General features: G+C 45.2%; 1 protein-coding gene across 1 annotated transcript in view; it reads right to left on the reverse strand.

Moving 5' to 3' along the window:
* The window catches only part of LOC137422956 (uncharacterized), a 243,066-nt gene that overhangs the window by 110,923 nt on the left and 104,783 nt on the right, over positions 1–27,360 (reverse strand). Inside the window, exons 5-8 of the mRNA XM_078773645.1 lie at positions 26,049–26,256; positions 25,843–25,962; positions 11,403–11,571; positions 11,165–11,258 (exon numbers count right to left, since the gene is read on the reverse strand). Of these exons, the coding sequence (XP_078629771.1) occupies positions 11,165–11,258; positions 11,403–11,571; positions 25,843–25,962; positions 26,049–26,256 (591 nt within the window). The remainder of the gene's footprint in view (positions 1–11,164; positions 11,259–11,402; positions 11,572–25,842; positions 25,963–26,048; positions 26,257–27,360) is intronic.

The following is a 27,360-nucleotide window of genomic DNA, read 5'->3' on the forward strand; positions in this document are numbered from 1 at the left end:
GATGTGGTTGAGCTTCAAAGTGGTTGGATGTCAATGAAAGCTAGTCTGTTGGGAGCCGTTGGTGAGGTATGTGGATGGACAAAAGGACCACCGAGGCACTCGGAAACATGGTGGTGGGATGATGAAGTTGGAAAGAGGATTGACAAGAAGAGGAAGAAGTTCAAGGAGTGGCAGAAGGCGAAGGGTACGGGAGAAGAAACAGCAGAGCATGAAAGTTATAAGGCAGCCAGGAAGGCTGCAAAGAAAGAGGTAGCAAAGGCGCAGGAGGCATGTAGGAAAATGTTCGGAGAACGCTTGGATTCGGAAGAGGGTCAGAAAGCAGTATTCAGGATTGCAAAGCAGATAGCGAAAGAGAGGTGTGATGTGATGGGGGTGAGCTGCTTGAAGGATTAAGTGGGACAAATCGTTGTCGACCCAGATGGAATTAAAGGAAGATGGAAAAGATATATGGAAATGCTGTTGAATACAGAGAATGAATGGGATGGCAACATAGAGAGTAACCCAGTTTTAGGACCGGCAGAGAAGATAACTGAGAAGGAAGTTGAGGAAGCGATAAAAGCAATGAAGGGTAGAAAAGCGGGAGGGCCGACGGGAGTTGTGGGAGATATGTTGAAGGCAGCAGGAAGTTGGGGTGTGAAGAGAATGACAGAGATCTGTAATCTGGTGGTGAAAGAAGGCCGCATTCCAGTGGATTGGGAACTGAGTACCCTCGTCCCTCTATACAAGGGGAAAGGTGACCCTCGTACCGAGCGATAAAGTTATTGGAGCATGGAATGAAGGTATTGGAAAGGGTGTTGGAGAGGAGGATAAGGAAGAAAGTGAAGATCGACGAAATGCAGTTTGGATTTATGCCAGGAAGAGGAACGACAGACGCGCTTTTCATTGTGAGGCAGTTGCAGGAGAAGTACATGGAGAAGGGGAAGAAGTTGTTTCTTGGGTTTGTTGATCTGTGTTACGGATTTATGTGGATGTATGTGAATTACTATTCAGGTCTTTGCTTATTAATGTGTAGTCGATTAAAGGTTGTTGTGATTAAAGGGTCGGGAGCCCTTCTGGGGAAAAGGAGACCGGAAACGGAAGAAGAAAAGACACGAGGTCCGGGAGAAGCGGCGATGTTCTTCTTCCTCGCCCAGCGCCGAGAAGAGCGGTATCGATATGGAGCAGCGTGGGGAAAGCTGCGTTTAAAAGCCCGTCTGGCGAGAGGAGTTACCGGGACGTGTACCTACCCTTTTACACGTCAAGTCGCCATGGGTTCGTGCACGGAACCAAGCGTCCGGCACAGTTCGCCTCACCGTCTACAAGGACGCGCACGGCAGGCGCCTTGGGCCTCGCACGCTTGGCGAGCCCCGAAGCCGCGATCACGAGCACCGACCTCGGTGGGCTGCCGAGGAGGTGTCCGCGGCAGCAGCTGTTCCCGGTACGGGACGTGCCCGGTGGAAGCACATCAGGAAGGGTCCGTTCAACCGCCCACGTGCGGAGATCGAACTACAGGAGTACGGAGACATTGTGAGAGACATTGACCATGGAGGGAGTCGGGAGTGGGGCTCACGTGAGGAATGTATAAGATGGCCATCTTAGAGTTATTGTAGATGAGTTTACATCTTTGTAATATTGATTGCTAATTGTTGATTGCTCGGAGAATATGTCATTGATTATTCCGGATCCTTGGTGTGGGGTTTCTTATTGATTGGAATTCATATTGATTGCGTTATGAAAGCGCATAAATAATAGATCTTTCTGGCGGAGTTCCTCTCACGGTCCGGGGGTCACCGAGACCAGGTAGTCACCGGGAGGACCACGTAACAGAATTGGGGGCTCGTCCAAATTACGATTTGCGGATTCGCAATTGGGTCTACGTCCGGGATCTAAAATTGTATAAAATAATAAAATAATATTTTTATTAATTAAAATTTATTAATTAAGTATTAATTGGTAAATTTTTGGGGAAATTGGGGGTAAAGTCTTGGGTGAAGGTTAACAGGTGTTAACGATAGGCACCATGGCGTTTGTGGCACAGAACTTTGCGGTAACCCCGAGTGAGGCACAGTTCCGAGCGTTACTAAAGTCGGACCTCTTGAAATTGGCCAAACATTTTAACTTGGAGGTCCGAACTAATTTGAGGAAGGCAGAGTTGCAGACCACGGTGATACAGTCTATGGTGGGATTAGGAACATGGGACAAGTTAGCCTGGCAGTGGCTACCCGAAGAACCAGAGGACGTTGAGCTCCGGAAACTGGAGTTGCAATTACGGAGCCAGGAACGGATCAAAGAAGAAGAAAGGAAAGCAGAAAAGGAAAGAGCAGAAGAAGAAAGGAAAGCAGAAGAGAGGAGAGAAGAGAAACAAGCAGAGGAAAGGAGAGTGGAACGAGAACTCCAGGAAAGGTTAGCAGAAGAAGAAAGGAAAGCAGAAAAGGAAAGAGCAGAAGAAGAAAGGAAAGCAGAAGAGAGGAGAGAAGAGAAACAAGCAGAGGAAAGGAGAGTGGAACGAGAACTCCAGGAAAGGTTAGAAGGGAGAAAAGCAGAGGAGAGGAGAGCTGCCAGGGAACTCGAAGCAGAGGAGAGAAAAGCCGAAAGGGAGTTGAAGGAACGTGATCTGGCGCTTCAGCAAGAAATTAAATTCAAGGAGCTGGAGTTAATGAGAGAACGGGGAGAGGTACCACCCTTGCTGACGGGGTCGACACCTAGCCAGAAAACCTGCGATGTGGGCAGACATGTGAGGCTGGTTCCACCCTTCAGTGAAAAGGAAGTCGCTAAATTGTTTCCACACTTTGAGAAAGTGGCTCGACAGTTAAACTGGCCGGAGGAGGCCTGGACCATACTAGTGCAAAGTGTGCTGGTGGGAAAAGCTCAAGAGATTTATTCGGCGCTACCAATGGACCAATGTGCAGATTATGAGGTATTGAAGAAGCACATCCTCAAAGCCTATGAGTTGGTTCCGGAAGCTTACCGGCAAAAATTCAGGAATGCCAGGAAGAGGGAGAGTGAGACCCATGTGGAGTTTGCTAGAGTGAAAGAAAATATGTTTGATCGGTGGTGTGAGTCAAAAGGAGTCGGGAACGACTTCGAAGCATTGCGTGACCTGATGCTGGTGGAGGAATTTCAACAGTGTGTCCACGAGGACATCAAAGTGTACCTGCAGGAAAAGAAAGTACCGAAGTTGTGGGACGCAGCCACCATGGCAGATGATTATGCCTTAACACACCGGATAGGGGTCCACGAACCTAACTCCTCGCCTTGATCTCCGCAGGGGAGGGGTGGAACAGCAGGTGCGGAGAACGACAATACATGGCGGCGGCCTCGAGATGAATATGGGGACAACGCTGATACCCGAACTGTTCGAAATCAGGGGGCTACGGGCCCAAGACAAACTTATTTTTCTGGGGGCCCGAGGCAGACCACGAGTTTTTCCTCCGGGCCGACTTGCGCTTTTTGCAAGAAACCTGGACACTTGATGTCCAGTTGTTACCTCATGAAAAGGGAAAACCCAGAGCGGAGTCCGACTATTACCACTCCGAATGCGATGGCAAGCGTAAGAAATCGCCCACAGAAGAGTTACCAACCATTTATTTATGAGGGGTTGGTCTCACTCAAGGGAGACTTGACTAACCCAAGACCGGTTAGGGTTTTGAGGGACACAGGAGCCCATCAATCCTTAATGCTTGAAGGCATTTTGCCATTGTCAAAGAGTACCGCAACTGGTGATAGTGTTCGGTTACAAGGGATCGGTGGCTGTGTTAGTGCCCCACTTCATGTCATCCATTTGGAATCCGATTTTGTGTCAGGACCGGTCACCGTCGGTTTACAAGCCACGCTTCCTGTAGAGGGAGTATCTGTGATTATTGGGAATGATTTGGCCGGGGGGCAAATTTATGGTAACCCGAGGGTTGGTAAAGAGCACAGCAGGGAAAATAACACCACACCAGCTCGGGATGGCGACAAAAGTTCCAAGTTATTTGTAGGGGGACTGAACTTCAACACAGAGGAAGAAGTTCTGACCTCTGTCTTCAACAGATATGGGCCGCTGGTGGAAGTGCGGGTGGTCAAAGACAGGGAAACGCAACGGTCATGAGGGTTCGGCTTTGTCACGTTTGCAAGCACAAGAGACGCCAGGGAGGCAGAGAAGAATTGGAATGGTAAGGATTTGGAAGGTCGGACCATAACAGTAGGGAAGGCATTTCGTAGGCGTCGAGAGGTCTACAGAAGAGGACCACTTGGCGGTAGTTTTGGTGTGGGCAGCAGCCGATATTACTATGGAGGCTCCCAGAGTTACGGCACCTCCCGAAAGAATGAATGTCAGAGCACTGGCCGAGAAGGAGACCGCCAGTCAGGTAACGGCTGGGACAAGGGGTCCCACCGTAACTGTTAGGAGTCTGGAGAAGTTGAAGCCCTATATACGGTGGAGCCGCCGAGCCGGGGCTCCTACACGGACTAACCGTGAACGCCACGTTCTTAAAGGCGTCCATGTAATGAACTTTCCTCCCCGGACTAACCGTGAACTCCACATTCCTTAAGGCGTCCATGTAGGGAATACTCCGCTGGGCCTCCCGAAAAGGTGCTATAGAGAGGTTTAAATTTGGGGGCTTTGGTCACCACCTCTTAACCGTCATTCAAGAGAAACTAGAAGTGGTTGACGCTTGGTCCAGAGGGAATTAATCTAGGGGATTGTGTGAAATTTTGTTGCTTTATTTTTAAGTGATGACTGTGCCCGGGGGGAACTGAAGATTTGGGGGGGGGGGGGGGGGGGGTGAGTTATCTGATTGCTTTATCAAAGTTGGCTGGCAAAGAAAGTTTTCGCTGGGTTCAAACTTTCTTTCTTGAAGGGGGGGAGTGTTACGGATTTATGTGGATGTATGCGAATTACTATTCAGGTCTTTGCTTATTAATGTGTAGTCGATTAAAGGTTGTTGTGATTAGAGGGTCGGGAGCCCTTCTGGGGAAAAGGAGACCGGAAACGGAAGAAGAAAAGACACGAGGTCCGGGAGAAGCGGCGATGTTCTTCTTCCTCGCCCAGCGCCGAGAAGAGCGGTATCGATATGGAGCAGCGTGGGGAAAGCTGCGTTTAAAAGCCCGTCTGGCGAGAGGAGTTACCGGGACGTGTACCTACCCTTTTACACGTCAAGTCGCCGTGGGTTCGTACATGGAACCAAGCGTCCGGCACAGTTCGCCTCACCGTCTACAAGGACGCGCACGGCAGGCGCCTTGGGTCTCGCACCCTTGGCGAGCCCCGAAGCCGCGATCACGAGCACCGACCTCGGTGGGCTGCCGAGGAGGTGTCCGCGGCAGCAGCTGTTCCCGGTACGGGACGTGCCCGGTGGAAGCACGTCAGGAAGGGTCCGTTCAACCGCCCACGTGCGGAGATCGAACTACAGGAGTACGGAGACATTGTGAGAGACATTGACCATGGAGGGAGTCGGGAGTGGGGCTCACGTGAGGAATGTATAAGATGGCCATCTTAGAGTTACGGTAGATGAGTTTACATCTTTGTAGTATTGATTGCTGATTGTTGATGGTTGTTGATTGCTCGGGGAATATGTCATTGATTATTCCGGATCCTTGGTGTGGGGTTTCTTATCGATTGGAATTCATATTGATTGCGTTACGAAAGCGCATAAATAATAGATCTTTCTGGCGGAGTTCCTCTCACGGTCCGGGGGTCACCGAGACCAGGTAGTCACCGGGAGGACCACGTAACAATCTGGAGAAAGCATTCGATCGGGTTCCACGCAAAGTATTGACATGGGCATTGAGGAAGTTAGGAGTGGAGGAATGCTTGATCAGAGTAGTGATGGCAATGTACAAAAGAGCGCGCACAGCTGTAAGGACGAAGGACGGGAACAGTGGTGAGTTTGAGGTGAAGGTGGGAGTGCATCAGGGGTCGGTACTAAGTCCACTACTATTTGTAGCTGTGATGGAGGTGCTGGCTCAGAACGTAAAGGAGGGTTTACCGTGTGAGTTGTTGTATGCAGATGATCTGGTGTTGATTGCGGAAAGTATGGATGGAGTGAAGGAAAAGATGAACACGTGGAAGGAATGTATGGAGCCAAAAGGTCTGAAGGTGAATATCGGAAAGACGAAGGTGATGGCAAGTGGTAAAGCATGTGGTGAGGTGGAAAGAACTGGGAAGTGGCCCTGTGCTGTGTGTAGGAAGGGTGTCGGAGTGAACTCCATTCAGTGTACAATGTGCGCTGAGTGGGTTCATCAAAAATGTAGTGGTCTGAGAGGGTCATTAACCAGTGTGGCAGCTACATTCAAATGTAAGGTGTGCACAGAGGGAGCTGCAGATGGAGGAAATGTTGAGTTGGATCTTGGAGACGGCGTGAAGCTGGAAGGTGTGAAAACATTTTGCTACCTCGGAGACATGCTGAATGGAGAAGGTGGATCAGACTCGGCAACGGTTGCTCGAGTGAGATGTGCATGGAAGAAGTTTCGGGAATTGAGTGGCGTGCTGATGATGAGGGGAGTGTCGTTGAAGCTGAAGGGAAAGGTGTATGCTGCATGTGTGAGAAGTGTTATGATTTATGGGAGCGAGACATGGGTAATGAACGTAGAGCAGCAACGAAGGTTGGAAAGGGTGGAAATGCGAATGGTTCGACGGATGTGCGGAGTATCGTTGAGAGAGAGGAAGACAAATGATGAATTGCGAAAGATGATGGGAATAGAGCCTGTGATTGATGCTGTGAAGAGGAACAGGTTGAGATGGTTTGGTCATGTGTTGAGGAAGGATGAAAGTGACTGGTTGAGAAGAGTGATGGAAATGAATGTGGAAGGAAGTAGAAGACGGGGAAGACCGAGAAAGACTTGGCTAAAGATGGTGGAAGAAGAAATGCGGGCAAGGGGGTTAACAAGGTGAGATGCAGAAAATAGGGCAAAATGGAGAAGATTGTCATGGGGACCGCAAGGCTAACCCCCGCTCTAGCAGGGAAAATGGCCTTTAAAATGCATGTTGTTGTTGTTGTATTTAGCCCACACAAGAGCTCATTCATATAGCAAATGAGAGTAATTATTGGAAATGTACACATTGGAGGTAGTTCCTTTTGGGTGGGATAAATTATGTAGTCGTTTCCCAAGTATGCGAACAGTAGTGTCATCGAAGGAGATAATGATGCCAGGTGTACAAGGTTGGGAAAAGAGGGTATAAATGTAATGAATTTGAGTATAGTTTTAACCCCCCCAAAAAAGCATTAGTTAGCTATTTTCGACCTCTAAGTCGTGAAAATTCTCGGAAATACTTTTGGAGGCTGGGGTAAGTCTATTATGAAATTCATTTTCACCATTCTATTTGTGATTCTGATTGTATTGTGCATTATTAAATGCATACCAGCACGAGTGACTAAATGTGTCACTGCTAAATTCTTCACAACTACATCTCCCAAACCTCCATAAACGCGAGTAGACTTTCGGGAGATGTGCATGATTGGTCTGTATTGATTCCATTTGGCATCTCACTCTCACACTTCCCTCCGCTATTTAAATGGCTCCTGACATAGAAGCCAAAAGAACCATTGGACACTGATACCACCAATAAGGGATACTGCCAGACAATAGGCGAAGCAAAGTGGCCAACGTTGTAGACCTTTATTTACCTGTTCAAAGACCTGCCCAGACTACAATAAGGTATATCTATGGAGAACTATTTGGCCAGGGATCCCTCAGGTGAATTTGAAAAAATTTAACCTAAGGACCGAAAAAAAAGGAACAGGAATTATTGGTGGAAGCAGGTTTAAAAACTCTGAACGATTGTTCCTCGAAATGGAGTCAACCTGTGACTCAAACAATTAATTTCGCTTCTATATTGTGGTCAAGTATGACCAAAGGGAGGCCTGTGGAAGAAAAATTAATTGCATACGTAATTTGTGTAAATAGAGTAGATTTCTTGGAGCCTCGACCTTGTCATTGCAAACACTTAAATTTTAATTGCAAACACGTACGCTTCATAAATGCATATATTAATGTGTTAATTGTATTATATTGGTTCACGAGTTATCAAGTGACCACTATATTCGTCGTGTGTGTGTGTGTGTGTGTGTGTGTGTGTGTGTGTGTGTGTGTGTGTGTGTGTGTGTGTGTGTGTGTGTGTGTGTGTGTGTGCAGCATAACTACCCAATGATATCATCCGATCTTGATGAAACTTGGGTGGGAGGTTGATATCATGATCTCGTTGTGTCCTGCCTGGAGTGGGCGGAGCCACACCCAAAAAAGATGTCTTTTGCGGGGTTAATCGAGTTCAAGCTCCATCTTCTCCGAGGAGTTTGGTGGAATCTGACAGGGGTTTTGATATTTGGTTAGGCCAATGTCATGTGTCTAGTCCCAAGGAGCTGTATTTTTCATTTTTCTTTTTTTCTCTCTCTTTTTAAATTTATTTAATTCATTTTTCACTGAATTTTCGGTATTGTGTGGCTAACTAACCTCATAACTGATTATACATTATTTTCTATCTCATTTCAAGATCAGTAACCTTCGTTTTGACATTTCTGGCCCTAGATGCCCGGGCCTGTTTCGGTTATAGTCCGTCCTTTGTCATTGAATACCGCTCGCTCGTGAACCATCGTCGTCTCCTGACTTGTGAAAATCTAACAATTCTTGGCTCCTTTACCGAGACTGAAATCCAGACAGGGCCAGCGAGCTCGCGTTTAGAGGCAAACGTCCAGCTTCAACTGTGAGATGTTATCAAGTTTCAGAGCCTCGCAGTCATCAGCCTGTTTAGAGAATAAAAAGAAATGGTCCCTTTTATTCAAATATTGTATAACAAATAAATGTACTCTTCATACAATACGTATATACACATACATATTGAAGATCTAAACTATAGAACTGAATCTTGTAACAATAATGTGTAACCCTCTTATTTGAACTCTTGTAACCCTGTTTTCTCCAGGCTGGAGATTGGGACAAACCAGATGTCCTCCTCACGCTAAGCATGTTATCTTAAAGGGGCAGTAAGCTCTGTTTATATTGCAAGATGGCTAGAATCTCTGTTGTACACCGCACCTTTCCTATGCCATCTCCAGGCATTGCAAATCGTCATTGCTGGGCACCGAAGGGGGCTCGGCAGTGACGCACGCTGAAAGGGAGTACTCAGTTTTCACTCTGGTTGTTTTCTTTCTTGCTTTCTTGCTTTCTTGTTTGTTTGTCCGGACGATATCTCAGCCATCCTTTGAGCTTGGAAGCTGAAATTTCGGCACAGTAGTGAGCAAGTCCTTTGTCAAAAACGATATTTTTTGTTTTTTGATTAATCAATTAATTGAGGAGTTATTTAATTATTAGCGATTAATTAAGCACTTATTTAATTAATTAAATTTCCTTTCTCTTCTGACCATTAACTCAGGCACCTTTTGAGTTAGGAAGCTGATATTTGGACATGCCAATGACCAGGTGATTTGGCTGCAAAGGCTATTTTTGATTTATTAATGAATCAATCAATTAATCGATTAATTATTTAATTATTCGATTAATGACTAAAAAAAATTTTTTTTTTAAGTTGCAGATTCTGATGAAATGGTGGTGGTTTATGTGTTCTCTGACCGAATTGATTAATAATTTAATTTTTTTATGATTATTATTTATTTATTATCATAATTAATCATTTATTTATTTTCTTTCTCATTTGGCCAATATCTCAGGCACCTTTTGAGCTCGGAAGCTAATATTTGGACATGAGTGACCAAGTGATGTGGCTATCAAGGATATTTTTGATTTATTGATTAATCAATTAATCAATTAATCGAGTAATTATTTAATTATTCGATTCATTACTAAAAAAAAATTTTTTTTTCAGTTACAGATTCTGATGAAATGGTGGTGGTTTATGTGTTCTGTGACCGAATTGATTAACAATTTAATTTTTTAATGATTATTATTTATTTATTTTCATTATTAATCATTTATTTATTTTCTTTCTCATTTGGCCAATATCTCAGGCACCTTTTGAGCTGGGAAGCTAATATTTGGACATGACAGTGACCAAGTGATGTGGCTATCAAGGATATTTTTGATTTATTGATTAATCATTTAATTGATTAATTATTTATTGGTGAATTGATTAATTATTTAATTTTTTATTAATGACTTATTTAATTAAATTTCTAAAAGATACATCTTCGGATGAAGCACAAGTGGTTTAGTTATGCTCTGAGCCAATTGATTAAGAAAATAATTTGTGATAATCTTTTATTGATTTTAATTATACAATTAATCAATGAATTAGTGTACACCTCTCCCTCCCAAAGCAGCCTCGATGAGCTGCACTGCGGTATTGCCGGGCGCCAGAGGCGCCCCGGCAATGCCGCGCTGTAGGATATTTAATTATTTGGCATGGGGGCGGTGTACTTTGAATGTATGTGTACTTGTTTGACTTTAAATCATTATCTGACACTCTTGGCCGAAAAGAAACAGATAACAACCTGGAGGAGCTGCCTGCCATGGATGGATCCACCAAATGCCAAAATCACAAATGACTGCAATGCTGAAATGTTATCTCTCCTCTCTGACCCTCTCACGCTTTAATTTTCGACCATAAATAGCCGTGTAACAGAAAGTCGTAGAGTTTTTCAGTCCAGTTGCCTGTATTGAATGTAGCGTGCCGAGCCTGCGTGGTGATTTTATTTTGTTCATGTATGTGTTACTTTGAATTTAAGTGAGTGTTTTGTAATACCGTTTGTAAAAGTGAATTGAGAACTCCCACGTTCTATTAAAATCAGCCGATTGTACTTCTGAAACAACTTTGGACCTTAATTATTGAGTCAATGAGTCAATGAGTATCATTCAAGGCTAAATTAATGAATTCTCCAACACCAGGAACGTATGACGTCAAGACATACTTTGCCAGGAAATAGGGTACATTATGAGCGATTGTGTTTTCCTTTGTCCTCGTGGCTGTTTCCAAAGCAATTGATTAATTAATATGAACCGGGTGTGCTTGAGAAAGGTATGTTGTTTCTGAGTTTCAATGCAAACTACAATTGATAACACCCGATTTACGAGCTGTTTGGCATATTGACATGTTGTTAATAACACAACGGACTCAAATGCAATAACCTCTCCTCTTGCAAGGGTAAAAAATAGATGGATGGATTAACACAAATGCAATTTCAGAATAAGTTTTCAGTCTACTTTCACTTTCAAAGCAGTGGAGTTGAAAGATTAAAGAGTAAAAGCTGCAACTTACAAGTGGTGAAGAAAGATCATTCCTACCAACAGTGGCATCAACTGAACACACATTCTTGCTGCAAGTGGCAGCAAAATCAGCTTCATGCTTTACTCTAAAGTCAAACAGTAAACAGAGGGAACAAAAGCACAAGTTGGAGGGGACTGAAGGGAGAAATTAAAGATTTTTATTTTTTTCAAAAGCACTTGCAAGTACAATGTACTATACTTTAGATCACGAGTTCTTCGTCAAGTCATACCTGATAGTTAAAGCCATCTCTACTTCTCTCTTATAGCTGGGGCTGTTTGTAACCCTCTGAAAGACATGCATGGGATCCAAATTCCGGTCGGTCCACAGTTTCTCTCCCAATCGGTCCAGCATGACCATGAGGCATTGCAGCGTCGGCCAGAAAGGGTTCAGCGACTCATCTACAAATTCAGAGGAGTGCGAGACAATCATGAGCACAAGGATTTGCTTCCATAGCTACAAAAAAGTTGTAACCAGTTCTGTCACCTCTTGAGTTTTGCTTTGTTTTTTTTTGTTAAATATTGTTTTTTTGGTAATGATCTACTAATATACAAACATGGCAATACTGTTGCAACAACGTTGAGGCATAAACAACAAGAAATGAGTGTGCCCAATTTACAAAGGATTTCATAACATGATTGGACATTACCAGGCCCATTGAGAACCAGCACGGGCCCCGAGGTAAACAACCTCAGGGACCCACACCCACCCTTTCTCCCTTTCATAACTTAAGGAACTTTCTTTAATGAAAAACAAAAAACTTTTTAAACAAATGGTCACTTTTATTTAGCCATATGATCGAAAATGAGATAGCTGGACGTTTGGACCGATCGAGTCAACTCGCACCCTCGACAGTTGAACACTTTCTCCCTAAGATCGGCAAAACAAATACGTGCGAAGATGGTTACTCATGTTTTTTGAACAAAAGGGATACAAACCCATCTCTTTGTAACACACATTTCTGGTTAATAAACATTTTCTGTAAAGTTTGAAACTGTACCATGAACAGTGGTAAATGCTGTTTTGTTGCCGGCAAGAAAAGCAAAATCAGATTCTGGGTTTAAATGCAACGATAAGGAAATGAGGAAGAGCCGATGAGGGGTTTCAATGTACCGTTTAAAAAAAAAAAATTACGGGAGGAGCTTCGGGCCCCTGTGGAAGAATTAATTAATTCTGAAATCGAATGAAGCAAAACTTGTACTTCAAATCAAGCTGGCTAAGAAATGCCACAAGATTATGGTTTACAAGCCACTGGTGTGCTCAAAGACAGGGTGGCATCCACCTGGCCTTGAGGATGTTTTGATAATGCCTGCAGCTGCAAAACACAGACTGAGTGCTCACTGCTTTAACGGTGTAAAAAGCTATATTTGCGTTTATCCCTCTTTATATCATATAAATGAAGTTAATAGTACTTATAACTATTAAGATAAGGATATATATTCTCTATAAACTAAGACTACATATGTATGTCAAAAGGACAGTGGGATAATAAAATAAATGCAAAGGGGCCACAGTGTCTACAAGAGATACAGGGGAATGTCAGACAAAGACACCACAGCACAATGCTCAATGGCATTTGTGCCGGCAAAAGACAAACAACCTCTGGCCCAATGGATAATTCGCATGGAGTGTACTAAGAGTAAGACATCATGAATAAAGGATTGTCCAGGGTTCAGACAACACCCCTCCGCTCTCTGACGTCTTGCATCCTCACACAGTTCTCTCTCGATCTTTTGACGCAAGACATCACCTTGAGTAGATAGGGTGGCTTATACCCTATTTCCCTCACCCCACACCTGCATACTATACCATTGTGTTGTGAAAACTCCTATATAAAGCTGAACTCGAGGAACATTTCAGAGATTATAATCAGAGCGTTCTGTTGTCCTGATCGTTGTAATTATTGTGCTGTTTCTTTTATAAATGTTAGTCTTGTATTTGCTGTGGGTTGGTCCTTTGTAATTGCTTTGATATCTGATCGACTCTCCAATTAAACATTCTGAACTCGACCCACATTGGCCATTGAATCAGTTCCACATCACCCCTTAACGGACCCCAGGCAGCACACCCTTCCCCCTCCCTCCGCACCCCCCCCCCCCCCCGTCACCGTCATGACGCCCCTGGCCATTACAGTGGCGTGGGTATTTCATGACTGCTGATGTCTCAAAAAATGGACTTTTTAATTGCCCAATTGTCCAGATGTTTACAAAAACACGGAATGTCATTTAGCAGTGGTTGTGACGTAATTTCGGTATAAAATAACGAGCCCACACAAAAAGCAGCAGCATAAAAGTAGCCAGGTTAATCACAACATTTTGATCAATAACACGATGGGATATTAATGATGATGGTGTGAGTCGCCGCTTTCGATGAATCTCTTCCCTTCATTGGCGTGCTCACTAATCTGTGCGCATTGTGCGATGGCTGTTTAGTCCAATGTGGGTCCCACAACATCTACAACAAACATCGCAGGTATAGATTCAGGGTTCGTATCCTTTTGGTTGTCTGAAAATCCATGACTTTTCCATGACCTTCGACTGATTTTTCCATGACGCCACACACAGGCATATATTATTCACCCCCTACCTCAAAAACATCAGCAAGATTATGCAAATTATCAACGATTTAAAGTCGACCACAATCCTGATTCATTTGAACAGATTAGGTGACTGCTAACATGACAATGTATTGGGCTGGATACAGAAGGCCTGAAAAGAACAAAGCAGCCAGATATCAAACCCCAAAGAGAGACAGATCGCTTTACTGCAAGAGAAATGGCTGGTGTGGTTCTGCGAGAACATTCGTCGAGCTATCCTGAGCTGCAGTTTCACGACGTGTCAATGGGAAATTGTGTTCGTGTATGGAACAAAAGACTTAGAAACAACTCTCAGGAACGCAAGTCATTCTGAAAACAGAAAACATAATTGCTTTCAATTTCCACGAGTTTTCAGGACTGTCGGTGAAATTCCTTGACTTTCCAGGACTGGAAAAGCATTTTGTTTCATTCCATGACTTTCCAGGATTTCCATTACCCAAACAAACCATGCGACAGGTCCTTGCAGATATGGATGTTGGCAGATTTTCCTTTCTTGCCTCCGCTGTCTCTCAAGAGCAAGTCTCCCACATTCAAAGTGGTCCAGGCCTTTGCTCACTAATGGTCCAGGCCTTTGCTCTTGGGATTCTATGGTCTTCCATGCATGTGAGGTGTCCTGACCAGCAAAGCTTGCATTATGAAATGCTCAATTCCTGGAATACGACAATGGTCTAGGATTGAGGTGTTAGGTATTCTGTCCTGCCAGGTGATGCCAACAATCTTAAGGCATCGCATATAGAATTGATCAAGGAGTTTGATATGGCAACAATAGGGTGTCCAGGATTCGCATCCGTACAGGAGTATCGATAAAACAGCACGATAGACACTGATCTTGGTATCCAGGCGAATGCCACGTTCATGCGAAAGGCAGTGTTGTCAATCTTCGAAAGGACACATACTTTACTGAGTCTTGATGTTACTTCGACGTCAATCATTGCATTTTGAGAGAGGACACCTCCAAGGTAGCAGAACTTATCTACATCTTTGAGTGGCGTGTCATTGATGGTAATGGATGGGACGGTATACGCACCTTCTGGTCTCGGCTAAAGCATAGCCTCAGTCTTCTTGAGGCTAATTGTAAGGCCATAGCGATGAGCAGATTGCGCAAAGGAGGTGACAATTGCATATCTTCAAGATTATGACTGAAGAGTGCGCAGTCATTGGCAAAAGATAGATCATGGAGCAACATTCCTGAGATTCCAGACTTGGTCTGCAGATGCTGCAAATTTATAGACACTACTGTCGGTGCAAAACTAGCTCATGCCCCGGTTGCAATCTTCGAAGGCATCATGAATCAGAGGAAAAGACAATGCTAAATAATAGGGGAGCGATAACATAGCCTTGGTTTGTGCCATTGGGAACGGGAAATGGCTTGGAAGTGCATCCACTTTCCCTCCGAAAAAGCAAACATGCCATCGTGGAAGGATCTGATGATGTTGATCAACTTATTGGGACAGCCGACTTTTACTGTAGCCGATCAAAAACGCTTTCGTAAGGTCGACAAAGATCAAAATGCTGTTCTCTGCTCTTTTCCTTAAGTTGACGAGCAGAGAACATCATATTAGTCATGCCATGCCCAGCACAAAAACCACATTGGTTTTTTGGAGTGATGCTGTTGACAATTGTTGGAGACATGCGATTAAGAATGATGTAGGCAAGTATTTTCACAGCATTAGATAGTAGGGCCACGCACGCCACGGTAGTCGTCGACCATGACCTATCACCTTTGTATTTGTAAAGGGGAACAATTGTGGCATCTTTGAAGACCTTAAGTACTGACTCCTCACTCCAGATGGTATTGTAAACTTGGGTCAGTCGGGTGAGGAGTTTGGTATCGCCAAACTTGAAAACCTTGGAGGGGTTACCATAATCTCCAGGGGCCTTTCCAGATGACGTCTCTTTAATAGCATTGATCGTCTCTATTTTAGTCAGATGATGGGCAAGGTCTTATAATACAGGCTGCTTGGGAAGAGTCAATGGCCGCGTCCTAGATGGAGGAGGGGCAATTGCAGTCACCCTTAGTGTTCGGCATAGCGCTCCAGGATCTTGTTTGGATCTGCGATAAGGTACTGACCATCTGAGCTGCGGAGTGCTGCGATAGCACAAGAATAAGGCCTTCATTCTTCCTTTAACCTTTAGACCTGTAAAGAAGCACCTGGAATTATTTGTATCGACTGCCTCCTGAATTTCTTCCACTCTTGCTGTCCACCAGTTATCTTTCATGGAACATAGCCCTGATTGTGCAAATCTCTTAAGTTGAAGGTAAGAGTGTTTGCTTGCTGAGCCTCTGTCGTCAATCCAGCAAAGATGAGCCGCATGCACGGAGTTAAGTCGAGTTTGAATCGCACAGTCATGAGACGTTCACCAATACCAGTTGGGACAGCATCTCGAAGGTTTGTTTTTAATCGCTTTTTTAATCGCTAATAATTTAAGTTTGTGTTTGGTTTTAATCACAAAACTAACACCTGCCTGACAACTTTCACTGTGGCTTGCCGCTCCAATGGAACTCAACCGGAGCTTCGTTCCTCAAGATGGGATATACCAGGTAGAGACGGGTCTCACTGAGTGCTGCAATGCCTATCCCACATCGCACCAATTCTCGGCCAATAATTGCCATTTGACATTCGAGGCAGGTGGCGTTGTCTTGCAGCATGCCCACATTCCAGGCACCAAAATTGAGCGCCTTGGTGTTACATTTGTTAGACTTCTTGTTGTTTATCAATTTATTTTTATTTGTTGTTTCTCGACCGCAGAACTGGATGACCAATCTGCTGCAGTAGGCAGGTAAGCCTAAGTGAAGCAAGCTTTCTTTGGAGAACTTTTTATATCCCCTTCTTCATGTTCCATGTGGAGAGAGCAGTGCTACCCCTGAAGTGGGCTGCCCTGATGCCCAAGCAGGATACGAATGGAATGTCACTGTTGCTCATGGTCAATGACGAAACAACCATCACACTTAAACGGGCATGCATGTGGACTTGTGATTAGGGTCTCCCAGCATCATCCTCTGCCTATCATCCTCTGCACCATCCTCTGCCTTTGGTATCCATGGACATCATTCCTCCCTTGCCACAGGACTTGGGTGAAAATGGGTGGTGAGCAGGTAAGCATGCCAATGAAGGGGAAAAAACATGCACAGAGAAGCGATTAAAGTGATAAAGGTATGTGCTATCCACACCTCTCCCACTCTCTATTCCGATGAACATTGTTGGTTGCAGGTGCAGTAAATGCAACATGGTCTTTTTTTTTCTTTTTTTTTTTGTATACAAGATCGAGGCTCGTGAAAGAGCGAACATTAATCACACAGAAAGACAAACAGACACACAAAACAAATAACATCGGGAGCGGTAGACAAGATGGGGAGAGAGGGGGAAGGACACAAACACAACATTTGAGAGCAGGGACCGAGAGACATGGAGACATCGAGAGAACTGTGGGAGGGAGAGGGCTTTGGGGGGCACATAGGCGCAGCAGACTGTTCAGGTCATCGGTATGATGGCTGCCCTTGATGTCCAAAGTGGACAACGCTGTCTGCAGATGCTGTGCAGTGATGCCTAAATTGGTGCCACCACTGACATTCATGGACACATTTCTCCAGGATGTAGTGCTGCCCAGGCTGACCTACAGGTAAGGTTTGATATCTGAGTGTCCGCATGACCTTAGCCGAAACAGGCTTCCCCCACAAGGCAGTGGGGATCCATTACCCTGGACAAGGAGCCCATACTAGGTACTGTCCGCCAGAACCAGTTGATCCTGGGACTTGCATACAGCAGAAGAATCACTCCCTGAGGTAGCCACCCTGCATGCATTGGTTTGATCTGAGGCATAGGTTTACCCTGAGGTAGCTAAAAACAGCTACCCTGCTACCCAGACAGGTAACATAGGGTAAAAACGCAATGTATTGGCAGCAGGAAGGCATAGGAGGGGAAAGGTTGGGGGATGGATAGTTGGACAACACTACTCAAAGGGAATGAACAAGCATGAAAAAGAAAGGAGAGATGGAGGCAATACAATAAGCTGCAGGTATGAAGGTTGGGTTAGTGGGGGTGGAAAGGATTGCGAGAGAATATGATCGAACCATTTCCATAAAGTAGTTCAACAACAAAACAACATGCATTTTAAGGCCATTTTCCCTGCTAAAGCGGGGGTTAGCCTTGCGGTCCCCATGACAATCTTCTCCATCTCTCTTTGTTAACCCCCTTGCCCGCATTTCTTCTTCCACCATCTTCAGCCAAGTCTTTCTCGGTCTTCCCCGTCCGCTACTTCCTTCTACATTCATTTCCATCACTCTTTTCAACCAGTCACTTTCATCCTTCCTCAACACATGACCAAACCATCTCAACCTATTTCTCTTCACAGCATCCATCACATGCTCTATTCCCAACATCTTTCGCAATTCATCATTTGTCTTCCTCTCTCTCTCAACGATACTCTGCACATCCACCGAACAATTCGCATTTCCATGCTTTCCAGCCTTTGTTGCTGCTCTACGTTTATTACCCATGTCTCACTCCCATAAATCATAACACTTCTCACACATGCAGCATACACCTTTCCCTTCAGCCTCAACGACACTCCCCTCCTCATCAGCACGCCACTCAGTTCCCGAAACTTCTTCCATGCACATCTCACTCGAGCAACCGTTGCAGAGTCTGATCCACCTTCTCCATTCAGCATGTCTCCGAGGTAGCAAAATGTTTTCACACCTTCCAGCTTCATGCTGTCTCCAAGATCCAACTCAACATTTCCTCCATCTGCAGCTCCCTCTGTGCACACCTTACATTTGAATGTAGCTGCCACACTGGTTAATGACCCTCTCAGACCACTACATTTTTGATGAACCCACTCAGCGCACATTGTACATTGAGTGGAGTTCACTCCGACACCCTTCCTGCACACAGCACATAGCCACTTCCCAGTTCTTTCCACCTCACCACATGCTTTACCACTTGCCATCACCTTCGTCTTTCCGATATTCACTTTCAGACCTTTTGTCTCCATACATTCCTTCCACTTGTTCATCTTGTCCTTCAGTCCATCCATACTTTCCGCAATCAACACCAGATCATCGGCATACAACTCCCACGGTAAACCCTCCTTTACGTTCTGAGCCAGCACTAACATCACAGCTACAAATAGTAGTGGACTTAGTACCGACCCCTGATGCACTCCCACCTTCACCTCAAACTCACCACTGTTCCCGTCCTTCGTCCTTATAACTGTGCTCTTTTGTACATTGCCATCACTACTCTGACAAATCATTCCTCCAATCCCAACTTACTCAATGCCCATGTCAATACTTTGCGTGGAACCCTATCGAATGCTTTCTCCAGATCAACAAACCCAAGAAACAACTTCTTCCTCCTCTCCATGTACTTCTCCTGCAAATGCCTCACAATAAAAAGCACGTCTGTCGTTCCTCTTCCCTGGCATAAATCCAAACTGCATTTCGTCGATCTTCACCTTCTTCCTTATCCTCCTCTCCAACACCCTTTCCAATACCTTCATTCCATGCTCCAATAACTTTATCGCTCGGTATGAGCCACACTCCAGAGGGTCACCTTTCCCCTTGTATAGAGGGACAAGGGTACTCAGTTCCCAATCCACTGGAATGCGGCCTTCTTTCACCACCAGATAACAGATCTCTGTCATTCTCTTCACACCCCAACTTCCTGCTGCCTTCAACATATCTCCCACAACTCCCGTCGGCCCTCCCGCTTTTCTACTCTTCATTGCTTTTATCGCTTCAACTTGCTTCTCAGTTATCTTCTCTGCCGGTCCAAAAACTGGGTTACTCTCTATGTTGCCATCCCATTTATTCTCTGTATTCAGCAGCATTTCCATATATCTTTTGCATCTTCCTTTAATTCCATCTGGGTCCACAACGATTTGTCCCACTTCATCCTTCAAGCAACTCACCCCCATCACATCACACCTCTCTTTCGCTATCCCAATTATCAGCATCCCAATTATCAGCAAAGTCATGGAATCCATCATTGCTTCAGATATGAAATCTTTCCTCTTCTCCAATGGCTTGATCTCTGATCATCAATTTGGTTTCAGACCTGGACACTCTACTCTGGACATGCTGCTTCTGCTTTCTCAACAATGGATGGAGGTCCTCAATGCCAAACAGGAAATTAGAGCAGTCTCCCTTGACATATCACGTGCCTTCGATACGGTCTGGCACCCCGCTCTGCTCACCAAACTCTCCTCTTTTGGTATCCATGGAAATCTCCACGCATGGCTGGCGGACTTCCTCTCTAGTCGTAGTCAACGTGTGGCCCTGAATGGGTTTCTCTCATCTCCTCTTCCTGTTCAGGCTGGAGTTCCACAAGGCAGTGTTCTGGGCCCTGTGCTTTTTCTGGTCTTCATCAATGATCTCTCTGACTCTCTTGAAAATCCTCTGTATCTCTTTGCTGATGACTACTCTCTGTCGCTCCATTCTTCATCCCTCAGATCGGCAGTCTGCTGCCTCCTCACTCTCTGCAGACCTGGACAAAATCACAGATTGGGCAAACAAGTGGAACATGTCTTTCAATCCTGACAAATCTCACACTCTTACGATGTCTCTCCGAAAAGACCCACTGGACAACCCTCCCATCCACTTTCTGAATAATCCTCTCCAAGACGTTCTGTCACTCAAGCTTTTGGGTCTCACTATCTGCCATGATCTTTCCTGGGAAAACCACATTTCAAATCTGGCCTCCAAAGCCAGTCGCCGACTGGGCATCCTCCGTCGTGCGAAGTCCTTCCTTGGCACACCTGAGCTCCTCACCACATACGAGGCTTTCATCCGCAGCTCAATGGAATACTGCTCTCCCCTCTGGGCTGGTGCTCCTGCCTCACACCTAGCTCGTCTTCACGCTGTTGAAACCAAAGCATTCAGAATCATTGGAATCTCCCGCGATGAAGCTAACTCCAAGGGCCTCTCACTCACTCACCGCAGGCAGGATGGTGGTCTTTCCATCTTCTACCGACTCCTCTCTGGCCTTTCCCCCCCCCAGCTCTCTCTGGGCTCTGTCCCGCAAATATTCCTACAGGTCGCACAAGATCTGCCTGCAACCCTCTTATGGACAAACTGCCAAAATCAAGACTCTCTGCTCACCTTCACTCCTCTTTTCTCCCACCTTGGACCAAACTCCCTCACTCTCTTCAATCCCACTCCACCCTCCAGGTCTTTAAAACAGCTGTTCACCACCATCTCTTATCTTCCCCCATCCAAAATCTTGATCTTTTCTACCCCCGCTAATTTCACCCCAATTCCACTTTTTTGAAATACCACCTTCTGTCCCCTGGACCCCACCTCCTCCCCCCAAACCCTCTCCCTTCCACACATCTCCCTGCTCTCAAATGTTGTGTTTGTGTGCTTCCCCTTCTCTCCCCATCTTGTTTTCCACTCCCTCTTTTTATATATTTTGTTTGTCTGGCTGATTTGTTTGTGAAGTAAATGTTAGCTCTTTCACGAGCCTCGATTCAGTATCCAAAAAAAAAAAAAAAAAAAAAAAAAAAAATCTGCCTTGCAAACCTGAATACCGCTCTCTGACCCTCTTCCGAATCCAAGCGTTATCCGAACATTTTCCTACATGCCTCCTGCACCTTTGCTACCTCTTTCATTGCAGCCTTCTTGGCTGCCTTATAACTTTCATGCTCTGCTTTTTCTGCTCCCGTACCCTTCGCCTTCTGCCACTCCTTGAACTTCCTCCTCTTCTCGTCAATCCTCTGTCCAACTTCATCATCCCACCAACATGTTTCCGATTGCCTCGGTGGTCCTTTTGTCCATCCACATACCTCACCAACGGCTCCCAACAGACTAGCTTTCATTGACATCCAACCACTTTCAAGCTCAATCGCACCATCCTCTGCCATACTCAGCCTCTCTTTTAATCCCTCCCTTACTGACACCTCTTTCAACCTCCACACCTTCATTCTCGGTTGGTACTTCACCCGCCGAGCTCTCCTCACACCTTTCACCAAGTGGTGCTGTGAAACAGCCTCCTCCCCCGGGATCACCTTTGTGTCCCGGAGGTGCCCCTATCTCGCCTACGCACCATCAGGTGGTCAACGGTTGTTGTCGACCAACCTGACGGGTATTTGACAAGCTCATTATCCTCTTTCTGGAACTGAGTATTACAAATCAACAAATCAGCTCCATCAGCAAACTCCAAAATCCTTTCACCTTCGCCAGTTCTCACACCATATCCGTAACCCCCATTAACTCCCTCAAAACCGTCCATACTCCTTCCCACATGTCCATTTAGGTCTCCTCCTACCACAACAACTTCCTCGTCTTTCACGTTTTCCATCCGCTTCTCTATCGCACACCAGAACTTGTCCTCTTCATCGCTGCGACCAACCTGCGGAGCATATCCCGAGATGACGTTCACCAAGAGCTTTCCAATCATCATTTTCACCATCATCAACCTATCACTCACTCTAGTCACACTCACCACACACTGTCTACAAACTCCTCAGAAAACAGGACACCAACACCATTCACACCCTCTGGGCACCCTTGCCACACAAACTTGTATCTCTGTCCCTGCCTACCCTTCACCATTCTCACACCACTTCCCTTCCATCTCATCTCTTGCACACAACATATGTCCACTCTTCTTCTGACCAATACTTCCACCACTTCTCCTGATCTCCCTGTCATTGTCCCTACAATCCATGTCCCAAACCTCAGAAACCGATCTCCACTTCGGTCTGTACCCTGCCCATATGTAGTTGTAATTGTCATGGTTCTCTTTTTGAGGCAATTTTTTATGGCCGGATGCCCTTCCTGACGCCAACCCTCTTAGTCGCCTCTTACGACACGCAGGGATACAGTGTACCTATTCCAAACCAGGGTACACACTGCGCCATAAAGTAGTTCGACGAATACAATAGTAACAAAAGAGTGGAGTTGTGCAGAAACGCCTATATTTTGAGAGTTGAACATGGTTGGGGTGGAGCAATGCAATTCCAAAAGGATTATTAAAAAACAGCCTCAACAAATAATGACAATTGTGAGGTTTTGTAGCATAAGCAAGGATAATCAGTCTTGCAACCCCTATAAAAATCGAATTAGCCATTCCAGATATACAGATGCTGGAACCTTATTGCATGGTTTAGAACTTCGAGCTTTCTTGGTATTTTCCAAGCAATGATAGCAATTGTAGTTATTTATTGCATGCATTATGGAGTTCAATAATGCCTGTGATTTTCACGGAATTATAAATAAATAAAAACCCGTTGCAGAAAAATAAAGCATTGGAAGGATTGAAAAAGAAGCTTAAGGAGCTATTGAAGCCTTGTTAAAACAAACAAAAAAAACCAGGAAAATCAAAGTGGAAAAATACCTCTTCTTTAATTTTCCTTGAAATTTTGCTTTTAATATTGTTGCGGTTTTGAGAACCCACAGCACACAGGTAACATCATTAAAGATTAAAGGTTGCACCCCATAGTTAGGCCACAAGCAACACGTAGGTCACCTTAGAACGTTAGTTATTTCATAGTATGTGTTTAGGACAAGGCCATTCCCAATAGTTGCATCTGCGTTGTGTAAAACAAATAAGAGTATGCCCCGTTCGTCCATTTTGCAGCCTCCCTCCAACCGACTCCATCTCGCCTATCCTGTCTGCACCCCATTGCCCCTCGCAGTTTGTTACGCTTTGGCTGCCAGCAGTGTTTGCTGCTCTTGCTCGCTCAAACCAGCCAAATGCCACGAGGTAAGGCCCGAAAAGGGGCCGGAGCGCAAGGGTGGGGGTGTGGCCACGTCAAGCAGCCGTCAAGTGCGGAGCCGGTAAGACCTCACCAGCCAATCAGGGCTGAGGCGATATCGCCTGACAGGGTGTGGCTGGACATTCCAGAGGGTTCGCTGGGCGTGGCAATATAACCCTTCGCACAAGGCCCCCACCTCAGTTATGAGGACGGACGCAACTGCAATCATTGTGAACGAGTTATGAGACGTGAGTTCGCTTGTTGGGTTATGAGCCGGGGTCCTCTGCTGAATGAGTTGGAGGAGAGACGTGCTGTGGCAAGCATTTGGAAAGGATTGATTGTGCTTTACAAAGGGCTGACGAAGGACTGCAGCGTTGTGAAGGACTTGAGGGGAGCCGAGCCTTGGCATTCGGGTAGAAGGACGTTGGTGGAAGGCGCTTTGGTAACATGATTGGGGGAGCGGTGCATTGTTCATAGCGATACCGGGAGCGCGTATGAAGGCGCCGGTACACCTATTGCGTACGCAATATAATCGCCAGCCAACCGACCTTTCCCCGATATATAATTGTCCGCCTCGCGCCTACGCAACGCGGAGAGCTCCCTGCCGTCTTCCATCGCCTGCACGGTACGAGTCGGGGACCGGACGAGCGGTGGACCCTTGGACCCTCAACCCGACCATCTACAAACCCCGTGTGAGTGAGTCAGAGTGAGTCTGAGTGCGAACGGGCCCATGTCCAGGGATAAGTATAAGACTGTATAAGGCTGCCCTGTGTATCTGCTTCTTCCTCTTCATTGTACATTTATTTTTCTCTTCCTCTTCTTCCTGTGTAAATAATTAATAAACCAATCTGTTTTTCCTGTCTTTCCTAATTCGACCGTCTTGGTGAGTTCTCCATTGGGTAAGCGTGGCACGATCATAACCACTCCAATCGGGTTAGATCCTGATAACGGCCCGAATCGCAGCTCACTTCGCTCGGCATATGTCCACTAACGCTGTGGTTCGGGTGGGGTTATTTCCTTGCTTCATGGCCGGTGTTTGTACTTAGGTAATAGGACTAATTCGACCAACAACCCTATTTAACACCGACCGGAAGGAACGTGATAGCCCCGGGATCACGTCGGCCAGTAAAAGGACAAGGGGATTAATCCCCCATTGATAAGGGGAAGGCCGGCGTTTGGAGATCCGCAACAATATCATTGTATTTTCAGACAAAATGAACAATAAAGATGACGAATCCATATACTGTTTTGCCACCATTTGGCTATCACAAGAGAGATTTCGTGAGAATGTGAAATCACAGCACCAGTACAGAAAACAAGATGGCGTAGTGTCAGGCAAACGGCTGTATCAAGTAAATGAGAGAGGAAAGTGCAGTTGAAGCTTTCTTCGCATCCCAAATGTGGAAAAAATATCCAGAGAAGAGAGCAGTGGAGTGGCTTCACGATATAGGAACCCGTCATACTGTTGACAAATATTATTTCAGAATGCACAAAATAATTTGAAGAAGACCACTTCCGAGCCTTGGTGTGTTCAAACGGAGAAACAAAGAAGGTTGATCTATTAAGATGCGACATGAAAGAAAACATTTGTAGAAAATGCGTATCCAAGTATTTTGTAACAAACAAAAGAAAAATGGAACATTATGCGTTCTGAAAAGTATCAGGCACCAACTCAACCTAACCCTTCTACATAAATTATTTAGAAGAGCAACTAAAACGCCTAGGTTCACCATATTCAGGCACAGGAATTAAGTACACAATGTCATGTTTGTTCAATTTAACGCATGGTAAATCCCAATCCTGGCAACACTCTTTCCGTGCTGTAGGCATTTATTCACAATGTTCGCATATGCACCGACAGTCGAAGCCTTCCTGCCCATGTTCTCCTCCACACTGTCACAATCAGTCACCTTCTTCTTCCAACATTTATGCAGTTTGAACATTCTTTAGCTCTGCTTCACCATATTCTGGTTTGAAAAAATGTGGTTATATTCCAGCAGAAAAATTCATTGCTTCAGCGAGGCGTGATCCAATGTGCCGGTTCAGTAACAGTCTACTGGCGCTGTGATGTCACTTCCACAAGCACTTCCGCCGATGTATGGTGTTATGCAGTATTGTTAGTTAGGTCTCTCAGAAACCTAACTTTGACAAAATTTCTGTTCGACTGAAAATCTCTTGTTCGACCGCACTGCCGAAAATATTTTTTGCACGTTTGTATAAAATAAATTTGAAAATCAGCATGCGAGTAAAGTTAATGCGGTAACCATATTAAAGAAAAACATATGCCACATTCTATTCAACATTCACCCAACCATAAATCAAACACTTCAATTGATGTGAAAAAAAAAAGATATTAAATAAATATATGATTAAGAACCTTCTGTGATCATTTCCATTGCAGACAGGATGTCTTCAATAATGTTTTTTGGAGGCACTTGATCAAACAGTAGAGCTTCCAATGCTTGCTCGTCAAGGATTGCGAGCAGCAAGCACACACCTACATGAGGGGAAATAAAAGGTGACGGCCGTTTCCAGGAAAATATTTTAAGAAAAATAGAGAATCAAATGTCTCGATGTGCTCACCAAGCCAGAAGTTCTTCAAGTCCTTGTGGGAAAAGAGGTGCAAAGAGAGCTTCGTGATTAATCCTTCAAATACACCCACATTGTCATTTAAGGACATGTTGTGGCTCTTTGCATCGATGATGGCGTGCAATAAATCTTTATAGTTGTGGTATTCATTACAGCTCACTTTGCCGTGCAGCCGTGCAGTTTGCAATGCCCAGCGTCGCACCTACAGCCAGAAAAATGTTGGATTGAAGTTACAACAATAAGTTCACAAAAATAAAGAATCTTGTGACTTATCAAGCTATGTAATTCATGTCACTTCATGTCGTCTGAATCTATTTGGTCCAAACAGCCGCTGACTTGGGATCTTCTGACCAACCAAACATTCATTCCATGACTGGCTCACGAATGCACCGCATCTCACAGCTGTACACCTCTCCCGACTCACACGTTTTTGTCCCCCGTCGCACTGCGGAGCGAAAGGGGGACTATGGTTTTTCCCCTCCGTCCGTGTGTGCGTGCGTGCATCCATACGTAAGCAAAGGACCGAATTCTAATTGTGTGTGGGTGCAACCCACGTCAAAATCCAAGATGCCCGCCACCATGTATGTCTGACGTCATGTATGTCTGAACCTTGTGAGCGGAATATCTTAAAAAATAAGCAAAGTACCAACTTCCAATCTGGTGTGTGGTTGTATCTAGGCATAAGGAAGAACGCTATTGAAAATTGGGTCACCACGTCAAAATCTAAGATGGCCACCACCATGTATGTCTTGTGAGCGGAATATCTTGAAAAATAAGCGAAGTACCAACTTCTAATCTTGTGTGTGGGTGTATCGACGCATTAAGGAAGAACGCTATTGAAAATTGGGTCGCCACGTCAAAATCCAAGATGGCCGCAGCCATCTTTGTCTGAACCTTGTGAACGTGGAATATCTTGAAAAATAAGCGAAGTACCAAGCTCTAATCTGGTGTGTGGGTGTATCTGGGCATAAGGAAGAACGCTATTGAAAATTGGGTCGCCACGTCAAAATCCAAGATGGCCGCCTTGTGTTTTCCACTTTGTTTCCTCGGCGTAACGCTTGTTTCATTGGTTTCACAGTCAGTTACTTACATTAACTCAGAGGAATCAATGGCAGCCTGTTCTTTGCTCCGTCCTTCCCAGGTATCTCTAGGGTGCCCTAAGTCTGACAGTAACCATCCTCTTGTTGACACACACACATGCGTGCACACACGCACGCAGGCACGCACGCAACACACACACGCATGCAACACACACACACACGCGTGCAACACACACACACACACACGCGTGCAACACACACGCGCA

The sequence above is a fragment of the Myxine glutinosa genome, chromosome 3, assembly GCF_964187855.1.
Source record: "Myxine glutinosa chromosome 3, kmMyxGlut1.1, whole genome shotgun sequence".
Classification (NCBI taxonomy): Eukaryota; Metazoa; Chordata; class Myxini; order Myxiniformes; family Myxinidae; genus Myxine; species Myxine glutinosa.